The 16,072-nt window shown below is 39.0% G+C and overlaps 1 protein-coding gene across 2 annotated transcripts in view; it reads right to left on the reverse strand.

Annotated features, from left to right (window-relative positions):
- The window catches only part of PLXNA1 (plexin A1), a 332,347-nt gene that overhangs the window by 37,479 nt on the left and 278,796 nt on the right, over positions 1 to 16,072 (reverse strand). For both annotated transcript variants that reach the window (XM_063291689.1, XM_063291688.1), the window contains exon 21: positions 3,911 to 4,167. In XM_063291689.1, coding sequence (XP_063147759.1) covers positions 3,911 to 4,167 — 257 coding nt within the window. The remainder of the gene's footprint in view (positions 1 to 3,910; positions 4,168 to 16,072) is intronic.

The raw sequence follows: 16,072 nt of genomic DNA on the forward strand, positions 1-16,072 counted from the left end.
GTGTAGTCAAGCCGAGAGGTTCCTGCACCGCCGTTTGTCCACAGTCCTTCGCAGACTCAGCCATGTTTTGGACTTCCACAACTATCTTGTTCAGGATCTAGGTTCGTAGCCACTTCGGGGCTTCCAGCTGAGTTCAGCCTTGCTTCCAGTCTCCAGCCTTGTTCCAAGTCTCCAGTTCAGAGAATTCAGCCTAGTCCGGGGCTTCCAGCCAAGCCCACCTTTGCTTCCAGTTCCCAGCCTTATTCCAAGCTTCCAGCCCAGAGAATCCAGCCCAGTCCAGGGCTTCCAGCCAAGTCCAGCCTTGCTTCTCTTTCCCAGTCTTGCTCCAGGTATCCAGCCCAAAGAATTCAGCTGAGTCCGGGGCTTCCAGCCGAGTCCAGCCTTGTGTCCAGTTCCCAGCCTTCCTCCAAGTACCGAGTCCTGCTCCAAGATTCCAGTCCTGAGGATTTAGCCTAGTCCAAGTCTTTTAGCCAAGCTTAGCCTTGTTCCAAGTTCGAGTCCTGCTCCAAGCTCCAGTCGCTGTGTCTAGTCCCAGTCCAGTTCCAGATTGCCAGCGATTCAGCGCCAGAATAGCTCCAGCACTCCGTTCCAGTTTGAGATCTGTCAGTTCCAGAGCACTGCGTTCCAGTTGTATCCAGCCTTCCTGTCCAGTGAGAGAGTCCTGTTTCGCCACCTGTTGTGCCCAGTTGGGCTTTTTGATTTGAGTCTTTGTATCCAAGGACGTAATTATTGTAAATAGTTATTTAATAAAGTGTGTTTTTAAGACCTTGTTTGGCTGCACAGTCTGAACAGGACAGAACCTTCCACCCAGAATACAACGCTAATCACCAAGGTCAAAGTAGATGTATGAAAGAGTAATGAAGGATGGGTGGATATTTATTTATTTATTCAATTTCTCCCCGCCCATCTCCTCCCTTTGGGGGACTCTGGGCTGTTATCTGGAGAACTGGATATCCTCCAGTTCTCTTCAAAAACCACCCATGTTTCTTAGAAACACTCAAAGGACTTAAATCTACTTGCAAAACCCCGGTAGGGATACTTTCTTCCTTCTGGTTCTTGCCCTTTACCATTGGAAAAAAACCAAGTCAGACAACCACCACTTTGCCTTTGCAAAAGGACAAGCAGGTTAAGAAGCTCATGTGGCATCCAGTGGGTTAAGAAGCTCAAGTGTTTACAACAGAGACATGAAGATGTCTCTGTTGTAAACATTAAGATTAACATATTTATCAAACATTTAAACTATGCACATTTATTCAGCATGAAAAAATGCAGGTGGTTCTGATTGAAATTCTTTATTTATGCTTTTTTTTGACTGCTCCATCTATTAATCATCAGATCAGCTATTTCATATTCAAATTATCACAAAAGCACAAGCAGCGCTAATGACCTCAAGAAGGTAACAGCCTTTTCATTGCCATAAGGAAACAGGGAGAGAGTGTTATTGAAAATAACAAAATCAAAACAATCAAAATTCCAATTCTGTAGGTCTAGAAACTGCATGGATTTTGAGTGGTCTACATAACACAAAGGAGTATCAGGCAGAAAGGAGCAGTTAACTAGTTTAGATTGATTTGAACAAAACAGGAACATAGCAAATGTTATTTCCTGCCCACTCCCACCTTCTGCCTTGAATTAAACGAAGATGATGTCTCCACATTTTGGTTTTCTGCCCATAGGCCTGGTGAGTTGCGACAAGGGTAGGAGTGGAATTTGTTGGATTCAAATTTAAACACAAATGACCTAATTTCTACTGCCCAACTAGTAGATATTCTAAATAAATAAATCCCTTCCCTTCCCTTCTGGTATGCAGCCTGGTTATAAGATAAGGAATGACAGCTTGTATTCAGCATGATAGAAAAGCTAGTGTGGAAAAAATGTGTGTCCTTAAAAAAAAAGGGGGGGGGGGAGCCTAAAATAGTCCAGATAGTTTTATAAATCCAATTGTTGGGATAAACTTGGCTCTGAGTAAAACTAACAATATTCAGGTTTCTGTCACTGTTGAGGTGGCTTTCTGTAGTCAAGGCTTAATAACTATATGTCCATATGTCACATGGGACTAAATTTTATAATACAGATTTCATTGAACATATGAGTGTTAAGACTGTTAGGCTTGGTGTAAAGGAATACTTTGGCCTGAGAAAAGCACCAAGGAAGTTCTAGAATAAAACTTTCTCTTCCTGTGCAGGGAACTGATACAGGGAAAGACTAGAAGATCAAGACTGGGGAAATAAGCTTTGGAAACACTGGTTAAGAATAAAACATGAAACTTAAGCCTAGGCCTAAAGCAATCTGTCACTAAGCCAGGTAGTATTAAGCCTTTTCTTCAAAACTAACTGTCCTTTTCTCTGCTGTCTTTTTGACAGGTCTTTTTGACATGTCCATTGCATGTTTATGAATACAAATTTACCTTCTGTGCATGACAATGTTCTTTGCAAACATTGGTATATGTGCAACAAATAGAGCTACTATTTGACCAGTGAACTGGCCTAAAGCCTATGCTGATCAGGAAGTTAACCCTTCCAAAACTAGATTGTTAAAAGCCAAAGAAAAGGAACTTAGACAATAGATATTATAGCACACATTTAATAACTTTTTGTTCTGCACTTAGTTTATTTTTCAATATGCACTGGACTATAATACAGTAAACTTATCTGGCTAACATTTAAAAACTTATTGGAGCAGAACAGACACAAAGAGGAACTGGAGTATATTCTTGATATGTACTCTTCTCCCACCTGTGTTGAGACAATACCCAGGGAAATCTGCTAATTTTATTCTGAAAAAAATCACTTGTTAGAGGTTGAAAAAGCAGTCTTGAAGAAACAATTGGGAAAGAATGACATGGCAAAGAGAGGTCTGATGCATTGCATGCAGAAAGAGGATATGTCCCTTTTGGACCCATGGGAGAATATGGCTTGCTCCCCACCAACCAGTCTAAACAACAGAAACAAAGGCTACTGAAGGACGAAGTTTGCAAGAGACATCATTTGCAATTAACAATTAATCAACCCTGGATTTAGGGGAATCTGTAAAAATACAGTATCTATGAGTATTGGTAACCTGCAAGAATGCCAAAAAACAAACAAAAAAAAATTGGAAGGGAGGGAGAGCAAATTGCAAATTGCTCTAAAGTCTTTTTGTTTGCCTTCTGTTGAGTGAAAAAAAAATCCCTCAAATGCTAACAAACGAAACACAGCAGTAAGCCACTACTGCAAATCAAGCATGCATTTGTCCTTTCAATGCTGTATAATCTTTCTTATGGTCATTTCCCAAGTCTTTTAATGCTTTTTTTCTTTTAATTTTTACATCACATTGTCATCTTGATTACACCACCCCCCATAGAAGCATTGTTTGTTTAATAAAGCATAGAATTATTCTGCAAAGAATGCTAACACTGAGTGGATGCTGTTGAAAATGGTGTATAATGAGAACTTCTACATTAAAATCTCATTTAAAAGAGTTGCTGGCACACTCAAGTGTCTGTTCTCACATTTAACAGAAATCTGATATCTCTGTCCTCTGAAACAAACATCTCCAATCTGTTTGTCACCCTTCTTTTGATATCTGATTTACAAAGATATATTGCGTATAAAAATAGTTTAAACACTAGCTTCTAAGTTCTTACCATACTCATAAATGTTCAACTTCATAATTGAAATACTAAAGGCCAAAAAGTCTCTCCTACTTGCTCAGTATGGTGACATTTCCATCTAATAGCAATCACTCTGTTTTCAAGAAATGCTCAAGTATGAAAATAAGCTATTCACTGAGTGAAGGTCCTATCATCTTAGTGCTAAATCCATGATCAAAATGGTTGCAAAAAACCCAAAACAAAATAAAGGCAACACCCTGACTTCACCAAAAACCCACACAAATTCTTTTCCTAAGAGGATCCTAAACAAATGCTCACCTCCTCAAGAGCAATTTGGGATGGTTCTTGCTCTCCAAGTTTTTTTCAATCAGATCTGAGAGAAGCTGTTTGAGCACTCCAGTGGCATATTCCATCTCACCCTGTAGGGCTGTCATGATTAAAGAGGCCACATTACCCCGGTCGCGCATGGAGAAGCTGCGTTGTGCCTCCAAGGTCCGAATAAAGGTTAACAGGAAGTGCTTTTTGTTCAACAGCTGCCCGAAGAGAGTCAAAGACTTCTCCACATTGGCTTGGACCTGAGGAAGAAAAAATATGATTGCAGTCACCTCAGATTAATTTAACAATACAGTAGGATAAGGAAAGTCAGGTACAGGATCAGGCCTGATGCAACATTGGACATGGAAAAGACAGAATCATGGGGTTCAGCCAACAGATAAATGCAATGTCCAATAGTCAGTTTTTAACTCTACAGGTGACCAGAAATCTGTCCCTCTCTCTCAGCCCAACCTAGCTCACAGGGTTGTTGTTGTGGGGCAAGTAGGAGGAGGAAGGAGTAAGAGGTATGTTCCCCGCCTTGAGTTATTTATAAAAATAATAAAGGCAGGATAAAAAATAATTTTTTTTAAACTGCCTATTCTAGAAATTCCACTTATTGAACAGATACTCTCAAAGATTATGGACATGGAATAAATGTAATCTATAATTTTACTTGTAAGGTTTATTACAAATTTCCCCCCCAACTTTGAGACCATGAATCAACTGATCTTGTTTGCAAAGAGTACTGGAGTAGATCTCTCTTTTGTGTATTGTTCAGACCACTGAGCATGTGCATTTGTTCATGCACAAAATATGAACATTCATGAAATGCCAGTAAAAAAATAATTTCAATATGAGTGCTGGAAATCATCAGAATTCCTTTTTGTGCTGGTTTCCACTGCACTTATGCATATCTCTGCAGACAAAATGAGAATGAAAAACAAAAAGAGGCAAACCAGAATTGATAGTAAAGTGCATGGATATGAGTTTGGACAGTAATTTAATAATGGTTAAATTAAGAAGTCCAAACCTATCGCTCCAAATCTGAAGTTGACTGGAAATTCCAGCCCATCCACCCAGTAAACATAATATGGAAAGAGAATGATAGGCTCATAGTTCTCTTGCCTGCTGTCATATCAAATCTGCTGAAACAAATAAAGGTACTGTCATACCAATCTGGACCTATGGGACCTAAGTAGCAGAATTCAATAGCAGAGAGAAGACTTTAATGCAGAAAAACAGATTGTGAAGGCTGTGCAGGTAGTTCTCACTTAACAACTACAATTGGGGCTGGTAACTCCATCACTAAGCAATGGGGTCATCAGGTGAAACATTATGTGATCACGCCTGACTTATAATGTCACATTCACTGTGGTTGTCTAGCAAATCATCAGCGGTTGTTAAGTGCAATGTCACATGACCGCAACTTGTGACTTACTGCCAGCTTCCACACTGACTTTGTTTATCAGAAGCAGGCTGTGAAAGTCACAAATGGCAATCGTGACTGCAGGACACTGTGACCGTCATAAATGTGTGCCAGTTGCCAAGCACATGAACTGCAGTCACGTTACTGTGGGGATGCTTTGACCATCCTAAGTTTGAGAACCAGTCATAAACCTACTTTTTCAGCACCATCTTAAGTTTGAACGGCTGCTAATAGGACAGTTGTTAACTGAGGACTACCTGTATTTGGTCTGCTACAGAGATCAATTCAAGGAACAAGTCTTGGCTCAGCCATGGACAAATTTATTATTGAATACTGCATCTTCATTGACATTTGCAGGTTCCTTACAGTGCAACTGGACTGTCCCCCATCCCATCTTGATAGGACCACAGAAAATACAGAATTCATCCATGAAATCTGGTCAACATCAGCATATATGTCACTGTAAATCTAAAGCCAGGAACTAAATTAAATTAACTACATTATAACAGATGAAACCCTTCTTTTAACAGTTACAATATATTATTTTGTGGTGAACAATTTTCAGGAAAAAATACGCATTTTTTAAAAAATCCTTTTCTCATCCTGCATACTCAGACAGTATCACATTTTTAAATTTTATCAAACAAGCATCCTCTCTCTATCCCTAAACAGGAATTGCCAAAATGCTTGATTTGACCTGAGACTAATTGCCAGATTCCTCCTGGCTAAATCTGAGCATAGCAAACAGCTCTACAGGAAATCTTGATCTTTTGCACTTTCTACATATGGCTGTAAATGTTACCGTCTGTCCCTGAGATTTAGCAATGGAATTGGGTCATATGGTCTCTCTAGCCATGAAGCAGAAAATAAATTACTAAATATGACCAGGATGTCTGATCTGCAGAGGCTCAAGCAGAGAAATATTTCTATTTAGCTAAGCTATAGTCTACTTGGTGCCTCAGTTCCATACTTTTACTCAGGAAACATCTGAATAGAGGCAGGAAAGAACCTGTATCATTTTAGGCTACTGACAATCTCTTCAATCTCCATATTTTTCCAAACAGACAAGGTAAAACTGAACTGAACACCTTCAAAGCAAATGCCACCTTCTTCTTGTAAAGTACGGGAACATTATCTTCAATCAAGATTTTTCAGCAACCATTACCAAAGGTTATCACTGCCAACTGATTGCTTGCAGTTGAGGATACAGAGATTTGCTTAATGGCCATGAAAATCACATAGAAACATAAAAGCCCAATTGGCAATACTTTGATAATTTGAGGACAATTCAAGTACTTAAAAGAAATCAGGATTTCAGATTGACAAACCAGTTGTATTCTAGGGAATTTTTAATGAGCCCCTGCTTCAAATTTACCTTAAGAAGTGAGATTCAGAACCCAAATAATGGATAGGTCAAAGACAATCACATCTTCTGATTGCCCAACTTGCTTCTCAGAGTCTAAACTCTCCTAGGGATGAGTATCAGATTCAGACAAAGCCTGACTCCAGACCCAAATGGGACACCTCAGAGATTCTGCTCCCTTCAGGTCTCTGGCTTCAAAGTCTGAGCCAAAAAAGCTGCTCCACCAAAGAAAAGTGATAGGCAGAACAGAGATGAAGTGAAAAGTAATATAGACTGGAACTGATACTTAAAATATTTTTAAAAACTATGGAGTTGCTGGTATTTATTATTGGCTTCTGTAATCCTCTCCATTTATCCAGAAAAAAATTATTTGATTGTTTTTAGTAATGTCTACTAATGCCTTATCCTAGAATATTTCCCCAAGTCTCATTCTCTTGCATCTGAATTATAAAGCACCTTGATTTTTATATGTGCCCTTTGTTAGTAATTAGGTAAATTGTTTCTCTTCAGCCTTTCTCCCTGCCTTTTGTACTGGTTAGCATTCCGTGGCTTTAATGTATCTAATCTATTTGGTCAGAAACTGCTAAATTGCTGGTAGCTTTGGGGGAGAAGGGCTCCAATTCATAACACAAAACAAAAGTAGTTATTTTAGTCCCCTATGACACATTCATAATAATTTGAATTCATATTTGTTAGTTATAGCAGGAACCCACTGCACTGAAAAGCATTCATGCAAATTCACTTTAATATCATTAGCACAAAGCAAAAGGCAGGAGATTATCTCTATCCATACAGTCATACAAAGGCAGCTGTTTGAATCAATACTGTTGTCACAGAAAGGACCCCATCACACAGGATACTTTCCTTCCAAATATACTCAGTGTGCGTGACTGCGTGTGTGTAAATAAGTGTGTGTTTACTTTAGAGTAGAATGCTCTGTCACATACAACTTTCTCTCTCTCTGTTCTTGAGGCACTTTATTGCAGGGTCATTACCATTCCCAAATCCTTCTAAACCACAGTTGGGGGATGTGAGATGGTCCTGGAATAATAGAATAAGAAAAATGTCCTTATATACCCCCCACCCCATGTTTGAGCCTCTGCAGAAGAGAAGGGGGAGCGTTGTTATTTCATCCCAGCTGCTTTGGTTATTGTACACGGGAGAACAGTTGCAAGGAACTGAAAAGAGACAATACAGACCAGATCAGTTCTAGCTGTGTTATAAAGTGGGCTGCATTTATCTAAGGATAAACACACAGACACAAAACCTTGAGTGGTCACTATGAAGGGGGAACTGTCAAACTGTCAAACCATCTTTCATCTTGGGACTAAAATGCTGTCAGCGGAGACCCAAGTTCTAGGAGGAAGGATAAGCAAGATTTTCCACCAGCAGGGAAGCAAACCACCCACAAACTCTGCAGAACTTGCTAGAAATGGAAAGTTTTGGTTTTTTCCTTTTTTGCAATTTTGGGTTCATCACTGCTGAGCTAGAGATTAACCACCTTAACTGCCAAATACAACAGCACAGGAACATTCGACTCTGAAACCAATTTTGGAGCAGTACAAGGGCTTCAACTGAAAGTGCTATCAGGCAGCAGAATGAAGGCTAGAATTCAAGCCTCAATATCCATATGATCATGCTGATTAGTGCTTGCCATGGCCTCACTTTGAGGAATAAGCAACACAACTAACGTTTTAGTCAGGCACAATCATGAAAATGACAGACATGGACTGGATCGAGATCACATTTGGGAATGGGGAAAAGAAGCCTTCCTAAATGCTCTACTGGTGCTGTCTGGAGAAAAGAGACTGAGAATACACGCACAATTAGCTGATTCTCAGTAGCAGCAACAAGAGAGAAGTGAAACAAAAGATGGATATAGACTCATTTGATTAGAGGCTACATGAAGAGTAAACATGAGCTTACTGGACTGAAGGCCACGTTGGGTTCAGAGCAGTTGCTTCCTTGCATGCTTTAAAGCAACGGGCAATCTGACCATAATTCCATCTCTCTAAGATCTTTAACTGGAGAAAACCAATTTTGGATTTTTTTAGTGGCAGATTCTGCTTGAAATACAAGTCAAAAGGCATTGTGCCTGAAGTGCTTCAAACCAAACTGACTGACCTAATTGCTCCTAAGTGGAATTTAAATTGGCCTTAATTCCCTGTTTTAATTAGGGGTGCATGTGGGGGGAGAATGGGAGAAGGAGAGAGAGAGATATTCTTTTTCTCATCTACTGCTTCTCCATTCCATTCAAATAATCTCCAAGTATGTTTCCCTTGGAGGTTCTACATGTAATTATTCATTACATTACATTACATTTAAAGAATGTAATGAATTCTTTAAAATTTAAAGAAGCGTAAGTAAGAAGGCTGTAATTTTAACCTGAATTGTTCCTAACTGGAATATGAAGATGCAGAACAGTGTTCTATTCATGGCAGATATCACAGATGACTTTATGCAAAACCATTGTTTCACATTTTCACCGATCAAAATAAATAATGGCCTTTGCTTGCTTGATGAAATGAAAGGAGGACCACATAGCATGTTTCTTTTTGGGCTGTGTGCTCAGCTTCCAAAACCCACAATACCTGATAAGCTCTGAAACTTGTCTTGTCCTATACAAGTTACCTTATTACAACTGCTCATAACAAGCAGAGCAGAGTGGTGGTGCTCTATTAGCAGAGGAACCAGTGTAACACATCTGTCATATAAAGGATCCCAGCAGGCTTGGCTGGCTATCAACAGCTCTGAAAGCAATGAAACAATGATCTTGCAAACACACGCTCTCCTTTCCCTTCCCACGCTGTCACTTTTTTTAGTGTGTGGGTGTGTTCATTAATAGAAGTAAATGAACAATAAAACATCATGGCTTTAAATTTTCATAGAAGTACTAAAACAGCAACTCTAAACCCCAAAGAGGAGCCGTACTACAGTGCACCAAATTAGTTGGGGCGGGGGGCATGCACAAGAAGTTGGGAAGGGCAAAGAGAAGCAGCACACATATTCCTTCCTTGCCATTTGCAATAACTAACACTATTATTTTTCTAGTTAAGACATATGAACACAAACTTGTCATGTTGATTTTAAGAACTGCTGATGGCACATTTGACATAGTAAGACAAAAAGCAATCATACCTGTTCCATGAGAAAAAAAAATCCAGAATTGACAGTTGAATATTTTATTAGGGCCTAAGAAAATAACACAAACAACTTTCAGAATCTCAAGAATGCTTTGTCAGAAATAAAACTGGGGGTGGGGGAGAGACATGTTTTCAGAGTCATATCTGTATCACATAACACATTCTGTGAGATGGGTGGCCATATAAATATGATGAATGAACAAACAAACAAACAAATGAAATGACAGGGAACCTACAGACCTGCAAATTGGGTCAGAATGTTATTCATGCTGCCATAAGAGCTCTCCCCCAGCTCTGGGAATACAAGAACTTTTGTATGTATCATGCTGGTTTTTTTTTTCTTGCAATTTCATTTATTCCCACCATTTGGCATTCTGCAATACATAGTATAACTAGGGAAGGCTTGTATGCTTACTCATTTACTCATTATAATTTTAATTTCCGAGTTCTGCCAGGTCAAATCTATGAACAATTTTTCTATTTTCTTTTTCAAGATACTGTTCCATACTTAACTACATAGCATAGCATTCCATCCTTATTTATCTTGAGAATAACCTGAAAAATTCAAATGAATGAAAATGCAACTCATTTGACTATAGAGTTATGAATGGAGGAAGCATGCTGAATTGACTGTAGTAATGAATTGTGAATTTAAAAAAGTTCTATTAACATGAATGCTACTATCCAGAGTCTCCTGTTTGGTACTGTTTGCATGTTATGGTTTTATCTGTTTCATTTGCCGGTTATCTTTGTACTAGAAAGTTAAAATCCCTGTCTTCTGGTTGATGTGTACCCTTTCTCTATGTCTTTTCCCTCACAATAATTAAGGAGGTAATGACAGGCAAAGTGTGATCACAACAACATAACTGCCAAGAGTTGAAACACAGATGGGTCAAAAAACCTCTACATTTCAAAGAGGATAAAAACTAAACTCCTGATTCAGATACAAATGAATCTGGAATTCACAAAGGAACTAATTTCTGGTATCTGTGACATGAAAACAGACCTTTCCAGGACAAGAATCTTTCTGAAATACTGTCAAGATAGAATGGGCTCAGATCCTTGCCTTTGTTTTATTGCTATGGTCTGCCTCTATCAAACACACATAGTATAACCTCACCGATCATGAAATTGAGCTCCTCGGTAATTTTTGCTTCCTTAAAGGCATAATGGCTCACAAAAGATGTTACAGCTGTGATATGCCTTCAACCCAACGACATAATTCTTCATCTTCCATACCCCAGCTCAGGATTCTTCTGCACATTTAAAGTTAGAAAAATCGCATTCTTTGCTCAAAATAAATTTGGGCAACTCAGTAAAATACATAAGCATATTTACTTCCTCTTCAACACTTGCAATGGCCATGCTTCATTCTTAAAGCAATGCCTGAATTTTTGCACATTTGGTTTGGTAAGCAAATAATAATGCAGTCAATATGAAAAGAGAAATAAAAGGCATAACTGAAGACAGAACAGGGAATATAAAATTCTCCTAAACACTGGAGTTATTTGCAAGATTTTTAAAAAACAATCTCCACAGCCAGAAGACAGATCTTTCTTTAAAAAAAAAAGCAATAGGTGTTATATTAACCATGTATTTGTTCTTACATTCCATCTGAAATTCTGTGTGCAAAAGATAGAGTGTAATACTGTCTTCCCTTGCCCTTTTAATTTTATAGACGCACATGATAGGACATGACAATGAAGGAGTTATAGGACAGGAAAATGCACTCAGAAATCCCCAACAAATGGCAGCATTCTGGTAAGCAGTGACATCAATACTACTGTGCAAATATTTAGCTTAACAGGATAGGAAGAGCTGGGCAGCAGGCATGAAAAAATACCTATGGATTTATTTGTTTAAATCGTGAAAATTTCCCATTTCTCTGTAGTAGTCCTTGTTTACTGACTGCCTCATTTAGCAACCATTCACAGTTACAACAGTGATGAAAAAGTAACTTTGTGACCAGTCCTCACATTTACAACCTTCACAGGTCTATAAAGCCAAGGAAAGCTGAAGGAAGATCATAAGCACAGTCGCAGTTTCACTTAGTGGTTGTTTCACTTAATGACCAAGTTGCCAGTCCCAATTGTGATCACTAAATGAGGACTACCTGTACACCACTGCAGAGTGTGAACAACAAATAGGAGCAAGTAACACTCTTAATACAGGAAAGCAAATATGACCTGATGGAGTAAGAATCAAGATTGGAATGTAGAACTCAAAGGATATTGCTTGTTCTAAAGATATAAACTGAAAAAGAAAGGAAGGCAGAATGGCTTTGAATATAAAAAAGCCATATATCTGTATGACCTTAGATACAGAAATCCATTGAAATCATCTGGGAAAGAGTAACTTTAAAGGAGTAACAAACAGAATATCATGCCCTAGTCACCTCCAGACTGGACTACTGTGATGCATTCTACATGGGGCTGCCCTTGAGCAGTATCTGGACGCTTCAACTGGTGCAGAATGCAGTGGCACGGGCAGTTACGTATGCTCCTAGAAGAGGGATCGCCTCTCCCTTATTACTTCAGCCCGTCCCCTTAGATCCAGCAGGGAAGGCATACTACGGGTTCCATTGGCCAGGGACTTGCACTTGGTGGGTCACAGGGGGCGGGCCTCCTCTGCTGTGGTACCCTCCTTCTGGAACATTCTTCCCCCTGCAGTTAGGCTTGCTCCTTCCCTGCTATCATTTAGGAGGTCCCTCATGAGCTGGTTATGTCATCAGGCCTGGGGTCTTTGGGAACCAGAGACATCCTTAGATGGCTCTACTGTGATTGATACTCTTGCTTTCTCTGTGGGGTTTGTATATTGTACAAAAAGTTGATATTATTTCTATTTTAATAACTACTTTTTAATCTTTTATAGTTATTGTTTTTATCTGTTTCCAGTTTTATTCAATTGTTGTATGCCGCCCATATGTTGCTTTGCGTGAGATGGGTGGCCATATAAATGTGATTAATAAATAAATAAAATGTAACTGTGGGAATTTATTACACGAGTTTACCACAGGCAGAAGATATGAACAATGCTTTCCTAAATCAACTTACCAAGTCTCAAGAAGGCAGCCTAGAGTAGTAATGGGAGACTTCAATTAGCCTGATATTTGCTGGAAAACTAACTCAGCTACAAGTGGAAGATGCGACAGATTTCTTCTTTCTCTTGCTGACAGCTCATTTTTCAGACAGTAGAAAAATGAAACAAGGGGTCACCTATCCTAGACCTAATCCTAGACCTAATCCTGACCAACAGGAAAGAACTGATTGATGGATCAAAAGTGTCCCTAGAGGGAAGCAACCATTTCCATACAGAGTACTAGATAACTAAGGGAGGAAAAGAAGGCAGTCATGTGTCATGGACATCAGGAAGGCAGATTTTAAAGAACTCCAAAAAAAGTTGGGCACCATACCATAGCTTGAAATCCCCAAAGTCAAAGAGGTACAGGAGATCCTGAAAAAACACGATACTAAATAGGACAGGGACAAATAAACTCCCTGAGAAGGAAAAATTGGAAAAGCTGGATTTTTCATCCATTAATATGGATGAACAGAGATCTGTCTGACAAGGTGAAAAACAAAAAGGAAATGTTTAGGAAAAGGAAATGGGGCTGTTAACCAAGGAGAATGAAAAACTGATAGCTCAAACTTGAAGAATGGAATAATTCTTCTATTCCATTCAAGCGAAAACTCAGATGAGATAGGGCTTAAGAGGAATGCAAACTATGATAAGAAGGGAAGTTTGGAGTATGTTCATGATAAGAGACAAGAAGGCTATTGGTCTCTTACATGAGGAAGGTGATGGAGTAATAAAGGAAATTAAGAAGAAAACAGAACTGTATAACCTTTTCTTTGCATCTGTCTTCTATCAGAAGAGGGAGAGAGCCTTTCCTAATATGACTGAGGAAAAGGAGGAGAGGGCATAGCTGAGCAGTGAAAAGTATAATAAGAACCCATCCTGAAGAAATTCAAGACTTCAGAGTCATTTGAATTACATCTCCAGGCAGAAATGATAAAACCTGTGACAAACTGCTACAGAAGTGGTAAGGTGCCAGAAAATTGGAGAAAGACAAACTTGGCACCAGAAAAGGGCCAGAGGGAGGACTAGAACCTTTACAAGCAAGCCACTAGAACAGACTGTCAAGCATTTAGAGAACAACGCTACCATTATTAGGAGCCAGCATGGGATTGTCAACAAGTCATGATTTTTTAAATAAATCTGGATAATATACAGTACAAGAGAATTGGAATTGGATATCCTATTTTACAAAATCATTGGCTTATGTTAAGTATGTTTCATGCAATTTAAAAACCAGGTTCGTCCAACAAAACGTATTTTTCAGGTTTATTAAACTTCTCAACAGACAGACAAAAAAGAGTGAACTTCTTTCCTACACTGAAGATAAATTAAAACTTGAAGGAATATTGGTGCATATGATTTGGTCGTTCCCACTGATAAATTCCATTTTGGTTAGATATTATTACAATGATGACCCAGGATCTTGGGAGAAAATTATGGTTAATGTGTTATTAAATTATATTTTAAAAATCTGGAATTATCTATCTATGAAGAGTTTAGAATGTATTGTGGCAGGACTGTTGTGAAAAAGGTGATATAGTGTGTATAATCTCAGTTTAATTTGTTGCTCAAAAATTAATTGTAATGATTTCCTAAAGACAATTTTACTGTTTTTGATATTGTAGAAAAGCAGAGAAATTGAAATTGTATTGTAATTTTTCCTTCTTTTGAGTTTATATACTTTTAAAGTATATAGCTTTTTTAAAATTAATTTAAAATGAAATTAGTAAGTTTTGTATTCAACTGCTTTTTGTACTGTTCTTTAAGAAAAAACCAATGTGTTATACAAACACTTACAGCTCTGAAAGCCTAGGCTTAAGTATTTATGGCAGTCTCTCTCCTGTTAAGATCTGCAAGAAAGGGCCTTCTGAGGGTTCCCCAACTGTCAGAAGGAAGCAAGGCAGCACTCCTATGCCATGGAATACAATCCCCTGAAAGTTGCATTTGTCCCCCAATCTCTTTTAGAGAATCTGTAAAGCCAAATCTGTTTTGCCTGGGGTTGTTATAATAATTATTATCAGCCCAAATCAATCCACTGCAAATGAACACTTCTTCTCAAATAAAGGTTAAGGAGTGTAAACTACCATGCTGATCCAGCATCAGTTGGTAGATAGATGATTTTCGACTTCCTGGTCTAGGGCTGAGAGAGAACCGACTGGCCCAAAGTCACCCAGCTGGCTTCCATGCCTAAGGGAGGACTAGAACCTGGGTCTCATGTTCCTAAGCCAGCACCTTAACCACTACGCCACATTGGCTCTCAGTATTCAGCTTTTAATATTTTGCACTATATTTTCAAAATTTTGTGAGTCCTGTTGAGTTCTTGTCTAAGGCAGGATATAAATTGAATAAATAAGTAAAATTATAATAAGTATGATTTTTGCTTTTTAGAGAATCTCTGAAAAGCTGAAAGGTGAAAGGTCCCCTCTGCAAGCACCCAGTCATATCTGACCCTTTGGGGGGATGCTGTTTTTGCGACATTTTCTTGGCAGACTACAGCGGGGTGGTTTGCCACTGCCTTCCCCAGGCGTCGCCTTCCCCAGCAAGCTGGGTACTCATTTTACCGACCTCAGAAGGTTGGGAGGCTGAGTCGACCCGAGCCGGCTACCCGAGAATCCAGCTTCCGCTGGGATCGACCTTGGGTCGTGGGGAGAGTTTTCAGCTGCAATGCGGCCACCTACCACTCTGCGCCACACGAGCATTCTAATACGTACACACTTTGCCAACAAAGAAAGAGGTGGATCAGCTAGTGAGGTTCAGAGGCAAGGAACAGCTGAGCAATCCATGCCTTCCAAAGTAAAAAAAAAAATCTGCTAAAAGTAGCAAAAATACACAAGCAATTCACAGGATTATTCTGAGACAATACAAATACAAAGAACAACACACTGAAATCTTGCAAAGGAGATCAGTGGGCATGGCGGATATGCCCGTATCACAGAAGCAGCAGCACTGCTATACAAACCCCTCTCTGGATAACACAACTACTTTTATAGTCCAAGACCAGATAGTCCTATGTGAGAGATTTTCTATTTGCCCAGTTGCTTTTCAGTGTGCCAACTTTCATTAAGATTCTGCTGTCAGCAAAATGCTTCGGTTGTTCTTTGCCTTTAACTAATTTTCATTCTCTTACTCTTTATTTAAAATCTTACCTACTCTGA

The sequence above is a fragment of the Candoia aspera genome, chromosome 2, assembly GCF_035149785.1.
Source record: "Candoia aspera isolate rCanAsp1 chromosome 2, rCanAsp1.hap2, whole genome shotgun sequence".
In the NCBI taxonomy this organism is placed as follows: domain Eukaryota; kingdom Metazoa; phylum Chordata; class Lepidosauria; order Squamata; family Boidae; genus Candoia; species Candoia aspera.